The following is an 18519-nucleotide window of genomic DNA, read 5'->3' as shown; positions in this document are numbered from 1 at the left end:
GTTTGCTCCACACTTTCTATTTTCTTTTCACCATCTATTGCTTATTGTTAAAACAAAAACATCCCCCCCGACACCTGTGAAATGAGTCTTGGCCCATTCCAAATGCAAAGGCAGCTAGGTAGAGCAGTAGATTTAGGGGATAGAGAAGGGAAAAGGGGTCCAATGCTCACTCGACCCCCTACAATGAAGTTGGTGGTCTTCCTCCCACTTTCAGCTGAGGAAACTCAAGCTCAGCGATAAAGATGAAGCAACTTGCATGAGACCACGTGGCTGACAACAGACAGACCTGCCCCCCTACACACACACCATGCCAAGTGGGAAGAGCCCTTCCATCCACCCGCATCGTTCACAGATGGAACTGAGGCCCCCACAGCCTCAGGCATTGGGGAAAGATCAAGAGAACTGCACCCTCGAGCCAGTGGAGTAACACCAGTAACTCCACTTCCTCCAGGAGTCTTATTGTGTAAGAAAAGGTCATCTTGATGTGCTCAGGACCCTGCAGTCAGGTCTGAGTGGATTCCTAACTGACACCTCTGTGAAACCCTAGGATGTTACGTCATATTCATAGACTGTAGTGAGAACTCGGAACTCCTTCCAGACACCATGGTACTGGCAGCCCTACTCATGACCCAACCTATCACCTTCTCACGAGCTGGAACTTGCCTCTGCTCCGCGGAGCAGGGGAGAGAGGCAGTTAAGCAAATTATCCTATTATTATAATCACCTCCTTCAAAGACTTAGCTGACTCAGAATCTTTCCTCAGAAGAGGAATTTTCCAGAGAGATCCCCCACCAATGCCACCCTACCCCAGATAGTCTTTTCTATCTAATGGATAATTTTATCTGTGTCCTATCTTAATGTGACACACAGCACAAAGGGGAGCTTCCCCCCCCCCATTTCCCCTTCTTGCAGTTAGTTCCTACCCAAACACACAATTTTCATTATCAGTCTAGATCTGAGCTGTCCCCTTCCAGCCTCCTGCAGTCAGCCACGGAGATGGCACTGATGCCCGGCAAGCTGGCCCCATGGCCCGGCTCCTTCGCAGGAAAACACTGTGGCAGAGCCCACTCAGCTCACCTGTCTTCACCTAGAGGTCATTATGGGTCCTTCCACGTGCAGTTGCATGTGTCTCAGACACAAATACTCTCATGGAAGGAGAGACGAGGGCAAGGGCTGTGTGTTCTGGTCGAGGCCACCCTGGGGCTGGACTGAAGGACCAGCTGCTACACAAAGGGTGGCTCCCAGGCCTGTTGCTCCTTGGACCATGTGTGGCTCACTTATTAGGCCGGAGAGCTCTACAAAGGGCTTTGGGAATGGATGTCCCATTCATTGGAAGAAGTAAAGGAGACAAGGAAAAGTAATAGTACAATTTAGGTGACCTTGACATGCTCTTCTGATAAGGGCAATTAGTAAGAAAAGGGCAGGATCAGACTTCAGGTTCTACTTGATCAAGTCGCCAGGCAAGAAAACCAAAGGCTGAAGGTTGACGCCCAGAAGCCAGTGCATCCCGCACTCATCAGTGCTGGGCCAGATGCAGCTTAAGAGGTGAGGAGACTCTGAGGCCCCTGGCAGCCCTACTCATGACCCAACCTACCCCTCCTCTGCTCCACGCAGCTCCTCAATCAGCTCTTCACAACTCTTTGGTATGTAGAGGGCTGATGAACAGAATCTCAATTTGTATGAGGGGTGAGGAGTGGTGAGCTTGGTCAATTTAAATACAATCTTTTTCCTTATTTTAAATGCAAATGATTAAGCCATCTAATAATTTCAGTCAAAATACAGAGCGCTTCGGAACCAAACGTACAAATATAAAAGCTCCGGCTGGTGGCGAAACTGACCCCACTAACTTACTTCCCCATTCTTCTTCAAATTAAGCCACAGGAAGCCAGAAGAAAAGGACTGTGCTAATCACACATCTGTGTGCGAGGCAGGACTTGAGTGATATGAGCAACTTAGAAACAAACACAACCGGTACCATGGTTACTGCTGGGGGAGCTCACTGTAGCCGGCTTGCAAGTGCCAATTGTTAAATTTTCAGAGAGTTTATGAGCCTGTGGTTAAACACCATTATTAAAGTTAAATTGCATTTATGATAAGTGAAATAAGTCAGGCAAAAAAAAGACAAATATGTATGATCTCACATATATTTGAAATTAAAAAAAAAAAAAAAAAGTAAAACCAAACTCAAAGATAAAGAGAACAAATTGGTGATTGCCAGAGGAGGGAACTGGAGAAATGGATGAATGTGGTCAAAAGGTGCAAACTTCCAGTCACAAAGTCAGTCCTGGAGATGTCACGCGCACCATGGTGATATAGTTAATAATACTGAGATATATTTGAAAGTTGCTAAGAGAGTAGATCTTAAAAATCCTCATCGTAAGACATGGTGGCCAGTGCCCTTGGCCACGCCAGGACGATCATCTGCCCCACAAGCGACAAAGCAGCTGCAGTAACTTAAGGTTCAGGCTCCCTCGAAAATTCCTCCAGCAGCATAAAAGCCCAGCCTTAGGAACATCTGCAGCTACTCAGAAAGCTACTGAGCTTTAACAGTCCCTCGTCGAGCACAGAGTGGCTTTTCTGCCTTTTTACATTAATCCTTGTCGTTGGCTCCCTTGACAGTGGCTGACGTGTGGTTTTGCGCACCAGTGAGTTTCTGAAGGCCTCCAGATCGGGCGTCGCTCGTCCTGGGCGTCGGGAATGATGCAACTGACCCCATCCTCGGCCTTGCCTGGGCTCCTCCACTGTCCCTGTTATAGACTCAAAATTGTGCCCCCGTTTCCTGGCTCCTGCAGAGGCCCCCAGTTTGCCCGTCGGACACAGCGCCTGGCCTCACAGAGGGCTGGCTTTCTCGGGTTTTGTGCAGGACTCGAGGACGGGGCACAGCTGCCACCCAGGTAAGTACAGAGGGGCCAGGAAACGGTGCAGTAACGACGAGACACTTGTGTCTATTCTCAGCACAGACTCGCGTCCCAAACTCGCTGCTGCGTCACCCCGCGCCGTCGCTTTCCGGCTGTAGGTCCACGGAGAGGTGAGCAGGCCCCACCCGGGTCGCACGCTGCCTGTGACCCGCACTCCAGCTGACCCCATTAGTCACTTCAACAAGTTTCGGTTTGACAAGCATTTATTTCGTGCCCATCTTTCTCAAAGTAGGAGTTGGGTGGGGGTGAAGGAGTGTGGGTGGAGGTGAAAGAGGTCACAGAGGGGATAAATGATGGAAAAAATTAAATTAAATTAAATAGGAAAAGAAAAGCAGGAGTTGGAGTCGGGCAGCTCTGAGAAGACACGAAGCTGATGGTGGCATCACCAGGGACCGTGGCTGGCGGAGGGCGTTTAAGACCCGTGGACTGACTGAGCCTTGAAGGACAGACAGACCTTCAGCAGGCAGGAGGGGTGAGGCACAGCCAACCACAGCAGAGCACGGCCAGGACTTAGGGCTCCCACCCGGGGCTCAGGATGCGGTTTTCCCCGGCCCATGGGCTCTGCTCTACCAAAGGACTGACACGTTTGGAAGTTACTCCGCTTGAATCCTTCTGAGTGCATCAGGGAGGAAGTTCCAGAGCAGTACCCGGGTGTCTTCAGTACCTCCCTAGCCCTCCATAATTCCCCTTCTAACATGGAAAAGCAGGCCGCTTCTCCAGAGACTCTGGCAGACAATGAAACCCAGTTAGAATTCAATGACATTGTTGTGTCTTCCGCGTATTTATTTTTACAGTTACATTCTATTTTGGCAGGCGATAATTGGTTTTCTCCTCATGGGGGGTACAAGGTTTCTGTTTTAAATTACTTTGAAGCAGAAAGTCAGCTGATTTAAAGAAAAAATATGAAATAGAATACCAGAGGAAGTATGTATTTTAGACCAAAAAAAAAAAAAAAAAAGCAAAAACCACGCACATGGTACGTGGTTATGCATGGATATGACAAAAACTGGGCCTCTGGCCCGGCCAGGGTGGCTCAATTGGTTGAGTGTCGTCCCATGCACCAGGAGGTCACTGGTTTAATCCCAGTCAGGGCAAATGCCGGGGTTGAAGGCTCGATCCCCAGTATGGGGCATGGATTAATGTTTCTCTCTCATCAGTGTTCCTCTCTCTCTCCCTCTCCCTTCTTCTCTCTGAAATCAATACAAACATATTTTTAAACAAACAAAAACCAGACTTCTGATGGCTGAAGCACCAGAGACGTTGGGGTGAGCAAGGGCCAAGGCAAGGAAGCACAGAGGCACATCCCAAGAGGAAAGGAGTCAGTTCACCTTGACAAGAGCCAAGGGAGCCTATGATTCAGAGGATGAGGCTAGGAAGGTCAACTGAGGCCATGTGGCGGAGAGCCTTGAGGCTGAGCGCAGGTGTGTGGGCCTGCGACCATGGGGCTCCACAAAGGTTTCCAGCACAATTCACCAGAAGGGGTCTGTCCCCAAAACTGGGCTGGTTTGGGCAGGAGAGAAGGGAAACTGAGGCGTGTCGCCGGTGAGGCGGACAGGCCAAGGAAGCAACTGGAACAGCCTCAGGTCCAAGGACCACAGTGAGGCTTGAGACTGGACCAGGCACCCCTTAGAGGACGGGCTCATCACCGACCTCTGTGCGTCCCCGAGGCCTCACCAGGGCCGTGAACAGAACAAAGCACAGGACGAGCGGCTAGCCTGGGAGGCAGGTGTCGGCCCAGGCAGCGCTCTAGGACAGACACTCATCACCATATAAGGAATAAAAACGAGGGGAAGGGGGGAAGGGGGAAAAAAGGTTGGAATAGGCTTAAAGAAAAAGGGAACCTAAAGATAGCCTAAACAAAACACGCCGGGCCCCTCGCCCTGCCTCGCTGTCTGCCGGCCATATGGTGTGCGATAAGCCAGAACGCTTTTATTTATCTTCCTGCGCTGCCCAGTAAACCCCCCGGCGCAGCGCCGCCCGAGGCAGAGGCTGTGCTCGCCCTGCGACAGCCAGCTCCCAGTCCCCCTGCAGGAGGCAGCCGGGCTGCGGTCCTTCCCCCAGCCTTGCTGCCTGTCTCGGCCCCGCAAGAGCCCAGGCCCCCACAGCTGTTTCCCCACAGCTGGAGAAACGCCAGCCAGGCCCGCTGGGCCACGCCACAGACAGACAGCCAGTTCCTTAGCGTTCACCCTCGCGGGCTTACTCGGCCACTCAGGGGGGTCCTCTGCTGTGGCCCAGGCAATACCTGGTAGGGAAAAAACGCACCTTTCTCGTGGGTATAAGTTATGGGACACCTTGAGCGCTGCTTAACAGGCATGCTGCCTCTTGGACCATTGACACCTCAGGGCTCATGCCTTCCTGATGGATCCAACCACCCCATCTCTTGCATGAGAAAATGGTGAAGCGCTAACTATATCCGAATTTCACCAGGTCCAAGTTCACTGCTCTTCCCTCCCACGACCCAGATAATCACATTAAGGTCTCTGCTTGCTCTGCACTCCTTAGCCCAACCCTCAGCCTCCACGCTCTTCTGGCCACCATCTCTCTCTCGTCGGCCACGTTTTGACTAAACGAAGGGTGACATATGGGATGGAAGGAGACTGACGGGGGAACCTTCCAACAGGATGCCCAGTTAAATCTGAATTCAGATAAACAACAAATAAATTTTATTTTTAAAAAGTTTTTTTAGTTCTTTCTTCAATTACAGTTTACGTTCAGTGTTAGTTTCAAGTGTAGAGTCTAATGATTAGACAATCATATACTTTGCAAAGTGATCCCCCTGGTATTTCCGGTACCCACCTGGCACCACACTTGGTTATGAGCATATTATTGACTTTATTCCCTATGCTGTACTTGACATCCCTGTGACTAGTTCAACAAATCGATTTCAATATAGGTATCACACGCACTATTTGTGATATACTAAAAAAAATTATTGCTTGTTTATCTGAAATTCAGGTTTAACCAGAAATCCTGTATTTTTATTTGCTAAATCTGCATGCCCTGGATATCAGGGAGGAGTAGGACGAAGGCCTTGGGCCTCGCAAGCTCTGTGTGGCCCCATCTTGTGGCCAGGACCCCAGGTAGCTATACATGGAGGGCAATCTCTCAGCCGAAGCAAGAAGTCACAGAGCCCTGAATAAAGACCCAGCGGGAGGAAGTCCCAAGGAAGATGCCCTGCCGCCAGGAAGTATGCAGATGCCAAGCACAGGTTCCTAAAGACCTGGCAGTGTTTGGACAGAGTCTGTCCCCTGCAGTCTTACACCCCCAAGGGCACCCACAAGCCAATGAAACCTAACACCTAGAGGGGTAGGTGGCTCATTGGCTTAACAGAAGCATGAACTGTTTTATTTTATTGTGTTTTTTTTATAAGAGAAAATTTATTTAGAAAATCATGGAGATAGAAGTGAGCGGTAGAAGACATGGGCTCAGGAAACAAGTTAAAGAGGCAAAAGAAGGGTCCTTGAAGCTTAGGAAAGAGAAGGGTAAAGGTAATGTGCCTTGGAGGGAAAGGGAGGGGGAGAGGGAAGGCTTGGGTCCTCCCCGTAAGGGCTTTTAAGGGTGGGGATGAACTGTTTTATAAATGGCTTTCACCTGGTCCGTAGGGCAGCGGGTCTGGGCAGGTCCCAGCATGAATCCTGGCAGGAGACATAACCCAGCCCCTGTGAAAAGCAGGGCTCTGGGCCAGGCCAAGTGCCACGCATGTGTGGGGCATTTCTCTATATACAACCCAGAAACATCTAGAAGCAGCTGTTTTTCTCTTACCCTGGCACTTAATGCAATAATAGAATGACACTTCACCCCTAATCTGGGGACTATTTCTGCTATGGTCCAGAAAGCCACCGGCTAATAATATTAGGTTGAACTACATGAAATTGCCATTTTTGTAAGTCAAGACTGTTAGAATATTGGCAATTACATATAGCTCAACCAAATAACAATAATGCTTATCACCTGCTGTGTGTCAGGCTTCATGCAAGTCCTTTAAGTGTACTTATCGTGTAATGTTTAGTTCTTATAACCACCTTTCAAGGTAAGTATTGCTGTACCCATTTTAGAGATGCAGAAACTGAGTTACAGAGAGGTAAATGTATTCATCTGACTGGACACCAAGTGAGTCTGTGTCACTCCAAACCCCACATTCATTTCACCTACCATGTGGCGTGGGTTATGGGAGGGGGGTTCTTCCACCTCCTGTGCTCTCTGCCTCTGCTTGTGGGTCAGTGGCTGGTCATTCCTGCAGCACTGGGCACTGCCAAGATTTCCACCCTGCCATCGCCTGCCTACGCAGGGGCCACTCTGTACTAATCAAAGTCCAGCCCCCTGAATTAGCAGCAAAGTGTATTTAACAAACAATTTCAAGAGGAGGAAAACATTTGAGTGTTTATTTAGAGTGAGAGGGAAAAGAAGCCCAAACATGTACTCCTAAAATAAACAGAAAGTAATCAAGAGAGAAAAACCTAGTCCAACCAGTTTTAAAACGCCTAAACCATGACTATGAGCTAACATGCAGTGGCCCACTACGAAGGCATCAGGTGCAGTGTGATCCAGCATCACCGCAGACCCAGAGGCTTGTGCTTCTGTGGCTCTCCTCTGAGAAGGTTACTGAGCCTCATGGAGGGGAGAGGCAGAGAAGCCCCCCAAAAGACCAAGTCAAAGACAGAGAGGGTCACTTGTCTCCTGGCCCACCATAACTCGCCTCGGGCTGAGATCAGCACAGTAACATAAATACAGAGCTGTCAGACATGAACTTTAAAGTAAGAAGAAGAAAGGAATGTTCTCCTGCTTGTGAAATTACATTTTGGAAGTCAGAGCATACGTAATGCACAATAAAAGTAGTTTCCACAGTTCCAAATGAACATCTGCAGACATCAAAGTTTGAGGATAAAAAGGACTGACCTTCACGTGGGCCACGTAGTGATGACATGTCTCCTCCATGTGGACCAGCTGCAGCTTCTCTGAGACCTGACCCACGGACTCTCCCAGCAACACAAAGTAGACCCTGGGCAACTGGCTCTTTTCCTTTTTGGCCACATCAGCCGTCAGAATGTAATTCAGGCCTGCCGATAAACAAGGTCAAAATGTCAGTGAGGACACACACACAGTGACAAGGCCACCTCCGCGCCTCCTCCCAGGGTCATAAACACATCTCATATGACACCTAACCGTCCACTGCACAGAGGACTGTTGCTCCAGGTCCACACCATGTCAGAAAGAAGCATGTAGCCAGGTGCTGGCAGAAACGAGGGACAACCAGGTGCCCGCTGCCTTCCTGTTGATTCTCTGGGCATCACATCACGTGGCTCTCCCAGATTTAAACCTCATGAGTTATTAACTGAGCCACCAAGACACACATCAGCAATTAGCTCTGCTCAACACAATTAGTATCCTGAAAAGCAGACACCCCTGTCGAACCTACAGAATATCACTAGGAGCTGCTGAAATTATCAGGGCTGCATGTAATATTGACTTCTACAAAGCAATGGGATATATGCCCAACACAAGGGAGAAATTATCCAGTAATTCTGACTCATATCACAGATGTTGAGTCGTGCTCTATAATCACTACATCGACTGGACCATGCACCACCCATGGTCCACTGAGTACAGACGATGTGCCCGGCACTGTGCAGGCGCAGGGGACACATCAACAAACCACAGGCCAAACACCCTGTCCTCACAGAACTTATACTTAAAGAAATCCAGACGCAGGCTGAAGCTTTCTTCCCAGACAGCCCAATGTGGGGATCGTACATTTTATAGTGCCTACCATTTCAACAAGACCATGACCACCATGGGCCTGTACTGAGGTGCCCTCCTGAAAAGCAAAACTCATCCGCTACCCCTCCATGTGTAATGTCAGCTGGCAGAGCCTGCCGTGACACAATCTGGGTTTGTTTTTTAAACGGTCGTAATATAGAATGCGCATTGGATGAACCCCAAAGGTTCCACCTCCATTATTTGAATCTGTTAGAAAATAAAGGACAATGTGTTTTATTAGGTAAGTATGGCTTTAGTACTAACAGACCTATTTCACTGCTTGTCTGTACCGAAGAACCCCGTTTCAGAGGTCAGCCCCTTTGTAACACTTTATTCCTGGCTGCTTGGTGGGTTCATGGGGATATGACATTTGTAAAGTGAGAGAAAAGGAACTCTCTGTCCGTAAAATGACCATATGAGACTGAGAGCAATGGGAAAGCAGATGACCCAGGACTGCCTGTCCCCACACCCCAGCATCTTCGAAGCTGAGCTCCTGCATCAATGAAAACCAGCCTCGCGCCCGCCGGCACTGACGTTCGGGAAGCCAGGCACCGGGACGGCTCTGGCTTTGAATCACACCGCAGGGCTCACCACCAGGGGAGGTGTGAACCAGGACCGAGGAAAGTGACCTGGGCTGGCATTCTGCAGCTGCCAAGGGGCATGTTTTCATGCATTTAATGGTTTGCCTGGGCCTCTGCCATCTCAGGCATCTTGCCCTGTCAAGCTGGCGGATTCCTGGTCAGCAAGGGCTACTCTGCCCCAACTTGTTTATTTCAACAAACAGCTGGTTTCCAAGGCAGGGCTGGGTCACCAGGAGGGACCTGGGACCTGGAGCATCGCAGGAGATACTAAGAAGAGAAGAATGCCTGGGGGGAAGTGCTTCAACAGAGAAAACACAGGGGCCTGTGCAAGAGCTACACCCCGACTCCCTTGCCAACAACAGTGAAAACTGGGGTATGTGCATAGAATGTAGTCTTTAGGGCAGGGGTGGGGAACTTCTGGCCCTCGGGCAGTATATACCCCAAAATCATTTAGTCTGGCCCTGCCAAGGCAACCGCAGGCGGGACTTGAAATTCAATAAATCTAGGAGCCTTTTTCATAGCTAATTTTTAAGCTGATAATTTTGCACGGCCCGAGAATGATGTTATAAATATCCAAATGGCCCTTGGCAGAAAAAAAGATTCCCCACCCCTGCTTTAGGGCAATCCTAGGGACCATCTAGTCTGAAATCCTCATTTTTCAGAGGAGGAGTTGAGGCCTCAAAAGCAAATAAGACTTGCTCCAGGCCAAAGAGCCATGAACCTCAGGGTGGGATGTAGACCTCTCCTAATCTGCAGTGTGGGCTATTCCTCCCACTCAGGTTCTTGGTGCATTTTTTACATTCTCTGACAAAGAAAAATAATAATAATAAATAAACAAACAAACAAACAAAAACCCTCACATTTTTTGAATGCACAGAGAGTAGAACCAAACAAAGATCTAGAACTGAACTCTGGTAAATTTACTTTCTACTGGTCACCACTGCTCCGAGCAACAGCCAAACAGTAAGAAAGGGTAAGTGTAAATGAAGTGTTTCCAAGTTCTGTTGAGCAAGATCAGAGCTGGAGGTAGGTGTTGATGGCAGAGGAGCCAGAGACCTCGGCAAACCACTGCAGTGGTGGCAGCTGTTAAGCAGGGTCTCCTTGGCAGCCCCCTACCTGGCCCTCCCCCAGGTGAGAGTACTATGGCTGTCCTCCCTCAGGAAGGGAGATCATGGAGGGAATACAGGGTTTCACCCACCTTGCCAGCAAAGAGCTGGCTGAGCTCAGAGAAAGCTGGGTGAAAATGAACACAGGAAGACAGAGCTGATAACATCAGTGCCCCACCCATATCCTCTTGGCTCTTCCCATTTTTCCACTGTTCAGCCTCACTTGCAACTGCCAGCACCTACATCCCCTTTCCCGAGGGCTTTCTGGTGGCCCTGCCCATGAGCATGACAGGCCACAAGGAACCAAGAACTCAAGGACCCAGAGAGCAGCCCTCAGTACTGCATGACCCAGCTCCCTCATCCCTTGGGTAGGGTGACTCTGAGGTGTGTTCCACACTGACTCCCAGGGTTCCCTGCAGAACTCACCTCCAGCTGCCCACAGTGGAAACTTGCTCAGTAACACACCTTCATTTGACAACTGTGATAGTTAATGTGTCTACTTGACTAGGCCACGGTACCCAGATATTTGGTCAAACACCAATCTGGATGTCACTGCCAAGTATTTTTTAGATGAGATTAACATTTAAATCAGTACAATCAGAATAAAGCAGATTACCCTCCATAATGCAGGTGGGCCTCGTCTAAGTAGTTGAAGACCTAAAGAGAAAAATACTAAAGTTGCCCCCAAAAAGAAGGCATTCTGCTTCCAGACCGCCTCCCCGCTGCAATATCAACATACACACATCCTCTTGTTCTGTTTCTCTGCAGAACCCTGACCGAGGCAGCTGCCTTCCCTTCCTGTCTCACTGTCCCACTTTCCTGCTGTGCTTCCTGGGGTCACCTCCTGAATCAAAGCCCCACTAGCTGCAGAATCACTGACCCAGTATAGCCCTCTACAGACTGAGGGGAGGGGAGAAACAGTTAAGTTACTAGAAACTGATCCGAGGACCACAACCACGCTCTGCTCGAGGCAGCACACGGGCTGCCAACGTGCTCACCGATCAGACTTCTCTAAAACATTCAAGTGCACAATCGCAGGCAGGCCGAATTATCCAATTCGTCAAGCGCTATCATTTTGGAAGCTTTTTATCTTTAGAAGTGCCTACCGGTGCTTCTCCTTGATTTAAAATTTACTTTGACATTTTAAATTACACAAAAAGAAGTTAGCTCCATAGCAAACTCTCTCTTCTAGAAGAAAGCATCCCCAAGGAGACTTATGATGGCAAACCCAGCCTGAACGAGGAGGGTCTTGGAGCTGCCAGGGTGGCAAGTAGTGCAGACTATGCTGAAACCCTGAGCTTGGCGGGTAGTTTTATTTATTTATTTTATTTATTTATTTTGGTTAATCTTCACCTAAGGATAATTTTTCCATATATATATATATATATATATTTTTTTTTTTAAAGAAAGTGGAAGGGAGGGAGGAGAGAGAAATACTGATGTGAGAAAGACACATCAATTGGTTGCCTCCCGCATGTGCTCAGCCAGGGTGGGGATCGAACCTACAAACCTGTATATGCCCTTGACCTGAAATCGAACCCAAGACCCTTCGGTGTGTAGGCTGATGCTCTAACAACTGAGACACACCAGCCAGGGCTCAGCTTGTAGCTTTAAATAGCACCCTCCCCAAGTGTGTCTGAAAGGGAGCCCCTAAGAAGGGGAGGAGACACTACAGCAGCAGCCACTCAGCCTGCTCCGACAGTGTGCTGGCCCAGTGGGAAGGTGCCCTGATGCAAGCCAGCCCAGCCAGCCTGTCCCCCAAGGTGCTGGTTCTGATTAGGGCCCTCCCCAACAGCACATTTCACATCTTCAGGTCTGCCTCCTGGCAGCTTGTGTCCACGCCATGTCCAATGATGTCATGTTGATGGAAAAGTTGATCAGCCCCAAGTACTGCTTCCAGACGCCTCCTTCCCCTGCCCCCAGCTAGTTCCCGAGGGCCCCCCTGAGCCAGAAGGGGGGGCCAGCTGTCTCACATCAACTCTGGCTCTGGTCTCTCCCAGCGAGCTGATTCATTCCCTTTCTCCATCAGAACATGATTTCAGTGGTGAAACTCCAATAAATTCTCCTTCCAGAGTTACTCTGAGGTTCCCTTAGAGTGTGAGAGGAGAGGAGAGGAGAGGAGAGGAGAGGAGAGGAGAGGAGAGGAGAGGAGAGGAGAGGAGAGGAGAGGAGAGGAGAGGAGAGGAGAGGAGAGGAGAGGAGGGGAGGGGAGGGGAGGGGAGGGGAGGGGAGGGGAGGGGAGGGGAGGGGAGGGGAGGGGAGGGGAGGGGAGGGGAGGGGAGGGGAGGGGAGGGGAGGGGAGAGGAGGGGAGAGGAGGGGAGAGGAGGGGAGAGGAGGGGAGAGGAGGGGAGGGGAGAGGGAGGGGAGAGGGAGGGGAGAGGGAGGGGAGAGGGAGAGGGAGAGGGAGAGGGAGAGGGAGAGGGAGAGGGAGAGGGAGAGGGAGAGGGAGAGGGAGAGGGAGAGGGAGAGGGAGAGGGAGAGGGAGAGGGAGAGGGAGAGGGAGAGGGAGAGGGAGAGGGAGAGGGAGAGGGAGAGGGAGAGGGAGAGGGAGAGGGAGAGGGAGAGGGAGAGGGAGAGGGAGAGGGAGAGGGAGAGGGAGAGGGAGAGGGAGAGGGAGAGGGAGAGGGAGAGGGAGAGGGAGAGGGAGAGGGAGAGGGAGAGGGAGAGGAGAGGAGATTTCCACTTCACTCACTAGCTTTCCTAAATTTTCTCCCCCCGCCAAGGGAATGAGTGGTCATTATTAGACCAGGTTTTCCCATTCCTCATATAACATGGGTTTGCCCCATTCATTATCCCAGTTCCACGCTTCTTGGGAAACCAGAAGGAGCTAAGAGAAATGCAACCCAAAAGCCCGAGGAAGGGTCAGGGATCAAGTCACCTGGTTTCTACCCTATTTCTTGGATGACCCTGATGCCATCTCCCAGTACCTGGGCTCAGCTGCAAAGCGAGGGTGCTCATGGCTTTGCCAGGTTGACCAAAAGCCATGGAAACATGATCAGAGCACAAAGCACAACCACTTAGGGTTCATCCCTTCCTGGTTTTCCTCTAGGGCTCTAGTCAGAGCACAGAACTGCTGGCTGACTCTCATCCTCCAGAGACCGACAGGCACATGGAGGCTTCAGCTTGGCCAGCAAGTAGGTACAGGCCCGGCCCATGGGTCAGGGACAGAGCCCTGGGGGGCAAAGCATTCACCACCCTTACTTAGGGCACCTAGGAGGCTCCAGGGAGCCATGGGCCACAGCCCGAGCCCAAAATGAAGGGACGAATGAAGTGAAGAGGGGCAGACCTCTTGCCTGATGCAATGCACTAGAAACCTGTTCTTGAGGCTGTTGGAGTTGGACGCCGTGTCTGCGCCCCAACACTGAGCCAAGGGCCTGCCACACAAAGGCCTCAGACCCACCCAGAGGCAGCAGCATTGGCTGTTTCTGTCTTACCATCTGCCTCCCTCTCCCTAGATCACAAGCTCCATGAGGACAGGGCTTTGCCTGTGCAAGCATCGTATCTGGCACTTTTAAGAACTTAATAATGATCTTTTGATTGACTGACCCAATGGGCACTTGGGTAACTCCAGGGGACTGGATACTTGCTGTGTTGGTTTTGGAAGCTATTGTGTCTCAGCACCAAACCTGCCCTTCTCACTCTGCGATGCTGGAATGGGACTCTGCAAACTCATTTCTGCTTTGCATGTGGCTCTCTGTGTGGCTCTCCCAACATGGAGAGCTCAGGGGAGGCCGCAAGGCTGGAGGGAAAGGGGCTCGCTCTGTCCCGCCTGCTTCCCATTCCTATCAGCTTAACACAGCATCAGTTTTTCACGGCAGCTGGCTCCAACAGCAGTTAATTCAAGTTTCACTTTCCCCCGCCGAGCCAGCCTCCCTGCACCCCCTCAGAAACACCAGCAGCACGAGCTAGCAGCCCCTCGTCCAAGCTTTAGATCCTGGCTTTGCTAGGTCTCTTCTCCCAGCTTCTAGGTCCCCAAGGGAGTGGTCCACCCTAAGAGTAACCTTTCCCCTTTGTTCCCCTTGACCAGGGGTTCTCAAATCTAAGCCACCTGGAAGCTTGTTAAAACACAGGTTGCTGGGCCCCACCCTCAGAGTGTCTGATTCAGTGAGAAGTTGCATTTCTAATAAGAACCACGTGCTGCTGCTGCACCCGGTCCGGGGACAACACCTGGTGCAGATGTAGAAGCGGTGGCTGCTTCCTACAGTTACCACCAGGTCCTCTGTGACCTGTTGAACCGATCCCCGCCGTTAAATTTCCTTTGTTAAAATAACTGGTGTGGTTTCCGTCTTCCTGACTGGGCCCTCCCCGAGGGGCCAGGGCAGAGTCACCCCTGCAGAGAACCTCTAGAGTCCCCACGGTATCGCCAGAAGCCACAGCAGCCCCCAGCGGCTTGCCTAATCAGCTGGCCCTGAATACTCCTGTGACCACATGGGAGCTGTGGTTTTCCATTGCTAAAGCAGACAGCGAAGAGGCGAATGGGGTCCCTTCCCTGCAGTCCCCTCTCTGTGCATGTGCTTGAGCCCACCAGGTCCCAAGGGAGAGAAGACACCAGAGACAAGACAGTAACATCAACTCCAAGACACCACCCGCCCCGTAGCTGGACTCACAGCTACCCGACAAGCTACCTTTCACCTCCACCTGATTTCCCATTCCCACAATGGCTGCTCATGTCTCCTTTCAACTTCTTCATGATTCCACCGCCAGCTCATCTGGGGGCAGATTTCCGCATTTCCCCCTTTACTGGGAAGACTGAGATAGAGTTCATTTTCCTGAATACCAGGGGATGTGTGGCCTGCTGCCTGCAAAACCAGCTGGGCTGCCCAGCCAGCAGGAACTGCAGAAACATCCCGACTCGGTGGCTCATTACCGATTTCTCCGGGGACGTGCCTGCCATGGAAGCGAAAGCAGGCGGTGACGTTCAGGCAGTTCACAGGCTGCTGTCCGTCGCGACACTGAGGTGCCGTGATGTTGATGGAGACTGGGAGGAAGATGGAGACGTCCACTGTGATGACCGGTCTTGCCCTACAGGTCAAGAGAAGAAGGTGGCTTAGTTGTGTTGAGAAGCAGCTCCCAGAATCAAACAAGAGCTAAACCGACAGGACAAATCCTAGGCCTTCAGCCCAACATGTAAAATGTGAAATAACTGCCCAGCTGGTGTGGCTCAGTGGCTGGGCATCATCCCATGCACCAAGAGGTCACTGGTTCGATTCCTGGTCAGGGCACATGCCCGGGTTGCGGGCTCGATCCCCAGTAGGGGGCGTGCAGGAGGCAGCCGATTGTTGTTGATTTTCTCCCATCAATATTTCTTTTTTTTTTTTTTTTTACACATATGTCTTTATTGATTTCAGATAAAGAAAGGGAAAGAGAGAAAGAAACACCAATGATGAGAGAGTCATTGATCAGCTGCCTCCTGCACGCCCCCCACTGGGGATCAAGCCTGAAACCCGGGCATGTGCCATAACCAGGAATCGAACCTTAATCTCCTGGATCCTAGGTCAATGCTCAACAACTGAGCTATGCTGGCCGGGCCCATCGATATCTCTCTCTCTCTCCTTCCCTCTCCAAAATCAATAAAAACACATTTTAAAATTGAGAAATAACCTAAGAGAAAAGGTCCAGGATGTTCAATAAATACTTTTTTTCTGGTTCTATAGCTTATTTCCTAATAAATTAATGGTTAGCTTCCCAATAATAAAGGCAGGGTAGTTGTTAATAAAACACATCTGGTTGAAGCCACAAATGAACCACCAGATGTTAAATGATTAGTTGAGACTTCACCAGTTAAGTTCCGATTTCCATTTCACTAGGAAGAAATGAACATATTTAAGAGGCGTCTGACAGTGGATGGCATGACTGGAGAAAGAGATGCACAATTGGGATCCCCACAGCATTACTGCCATTAGAAGCATGAACCGCCAAGTTCCAGTCCCATTCCGTGGGTCAAGCCTCCCCTTTCATTGACTCCATCAATTCATTATGTATTTTTCTGAAAGAACTTGACTAATGGAGTCCCAGCTGGTAACAGCAAAGCACTTCAGAGCTGATGAAATCAACCCGCCTGGCCTCAGGACCACGTGAAACCCAATAAACATCCACACTCTCAAAGCAGACGTGGCCCGCCCCCCAGTGCTTGATGGATGGGCATCATCGTTGCCAGTCCCCAGAGAGAACCAGCCCACTCTGCCCTCCTGCGAACATCTGCTCAGGGACCATTCACCTAAGCTGCGGCTTGACCTCCTCCCCTCCAGGCCTCACAGAGAGACCTTTTCACCTCGGCGGAGCCCTGGCGCTCCTGCACTGGGGCGACATAACAGGATTAAGGGGCATTAGCGGCTTGTGAACAATGACCTTACTTGTGTACAGTGACCCCTCAAAGAGCGCCCAGGGTGACAAGACAGATGGGAACGATGGCCAACACTACCTCTGAGGGAAGGAAGCATTAAAGGAAACCTCCGAGCAAAAAGGGAACAAGACAGCGCGGATGGGGTCAGGGAAAAGATTTCACAGCTGCCGTGAGACGTGGGTGAAGGGAGGAACAGTGTGACAAATACAAGGGAACTGTGGGACTCCCAGAGCACATCTAGCTTCAGGACTAGTGGAAGGCATACAACAGGGGTGCTTGAAAGAAATCCGATATCCTGGCCTTCCGATTTTCTTCTGGGGTCACCCTTACAAGATGCTATAGACAAATAGTTACTCCTGGTCACAGTGAGTGTACAGATGCCAGTGGACACTCTCTAAAGCCCCAATGGCCCTTCCACAGCCCGCTCAAGTGTTCCCCCTCCCAGGAAGCCTGGAATCCTGGCAAATTCATCTCAATGTTCTCAGGATAGTAACTGTTCGGAAGCCCTTGTTAAATGGCTGCAAACTTTACTCCAGGCCAAGGGCTTAAAAACCACAGGAAAGCCCAAAGTTTCACAAAACAGACCGAGGTACCAGGGAGAGCTGGCCTGCACCCTGGGAGAGCCCCGCCCTGCCCAGCACATGTCCTGGTCCTCATACAGAAGAAAAGCCCAGCCCCTCCCATCATCCAGGGGCCACCTGGGATGCCTGGTTCCTCCTCTCGCCCCAGAGGCCTGCAGAAGGCGAGGTGAACAGGAAACAGAAATGAGCGATCCAGACAAAATGATGAAGGTTGTTAAAACAGAATCCTTTGAAATGACCCGCGAGGACCTTCCCAGGCACATCTACCTCCAACATCAGTTCCCTCAAACCTTTTTGTTCCAACTCCAAGTATTGTTTTTGGACCAGGCAAAGCCCAGAAATCTTTCATAGGCCTCTCTGATCACTTCCTTTGACTCTCAATGGCACCGCACCAGCCGCCTATCGCCCCACCACAGGACTGGCCTCCCCAGCTAATCGGAGAGAACAAACTTCCTGAGGGCAGAGCTGGCCCAGCCTGCACTCCTGGGGGTGGGAGGCCGGGTTTCACGGTGCCAGCCTCTGAGATGAAAGCAAAGGGGCACCTCAGGACAGCAGTGCACATGTTCCCGAGATTTTATTTTGAAGAGCCTGGTGGCTGGAATACTTTCTAATGGCCAACAGCCGTATTTCACATGTAAGTGCCCTGGGCTTTGTCGGGGTCAGTGCTGCCAGCAGGGCAGAGATGGGTGGACAGATAAAGAGCTGAGTGGCTGGGGAAGACGCTGGCCTACCACACCTACCCTGAAACCATCTACTGTCAGTACGGTTTTCTCCGAGCTCAGCCCAAGGCACCTCTGAGGCCTCTCCCTGAGGACACTTAAGAACCGGCACAGGCCCTGGCCGGTGTGGCTCAGCGTGGTTAGAATGTCAGCCTGTGCGCTGGAGGGTCTCGGGTTTGATTCCTGGTCAAGGGCACCTACCTGGGTTGCAGGTTCCATCCCTGGCCCCAGTCAGGGACTGTGCAGGAGGCAACCAATCAATGTCTCTCTCTCATATCAATGTTTCTTCCTCCCCCCTCCCCCCCGCTTCCCTTCCACTCTCTGAAAATCATGGCCCTTCTCCCTTCTTCAGTCCCACCCAAATCCTGAGGTCACTCCCAGTCTACCTAACTTGCCTATCGGCTAGGTCATGACTAGGACACAATTACCACCTTCTAATATTGAGGGGCTACTACGCAGAAGTCAGGGGACCAAGCAGCAGATTTGAGGGAGGCAAAATTAACCTAATTTATG

General features: G+C 50.8%; 1 protein-coding gene across 1 annotated transcript in view; it reads right to left on the bottom strand.

Annotated features, from left to right (window-relative positions):
• Positions 1-18519, bottom strand: part of ITGA9 (integrin subunit alpha 9) — a 227994-nt gene that overhangs the window by 148987 nt on the left and 60488 nt on the right. Inside the window, exons 14-15 of the mRNA XM_081160497.1 lie at positions 15231-15385; positions 7815-7975 (exon numbers count right to left, since the gene is read on the bottom strand). Coding sequence (XP_081016623.1) covers positions 7815-7975; positions 15231-15385 — 316 coding nt within the window. The remainder of the gene's footprint in view (positions 1-7814; positions 7976-15230; positions 15386-18519) is intronic.

The sequence above is a fragment of the Miniopterus schreibersii genome (genome assembly GCF_964146895.1).
Source record: "Miniopterus schreibersii genome assembly, chromosome: 15".
Classification (NCBI taxonomy): Eukaryota; Metazoa; Chordata; class Mammalia; order Chiroptera; family Miniopteridae; genus Miniopterus; species Miniopterus schreibersii.
Note: the sequence above shows the minus strand (reverse complement) of the source record. Positions and strands in the feature narration are given on the sequence as shown.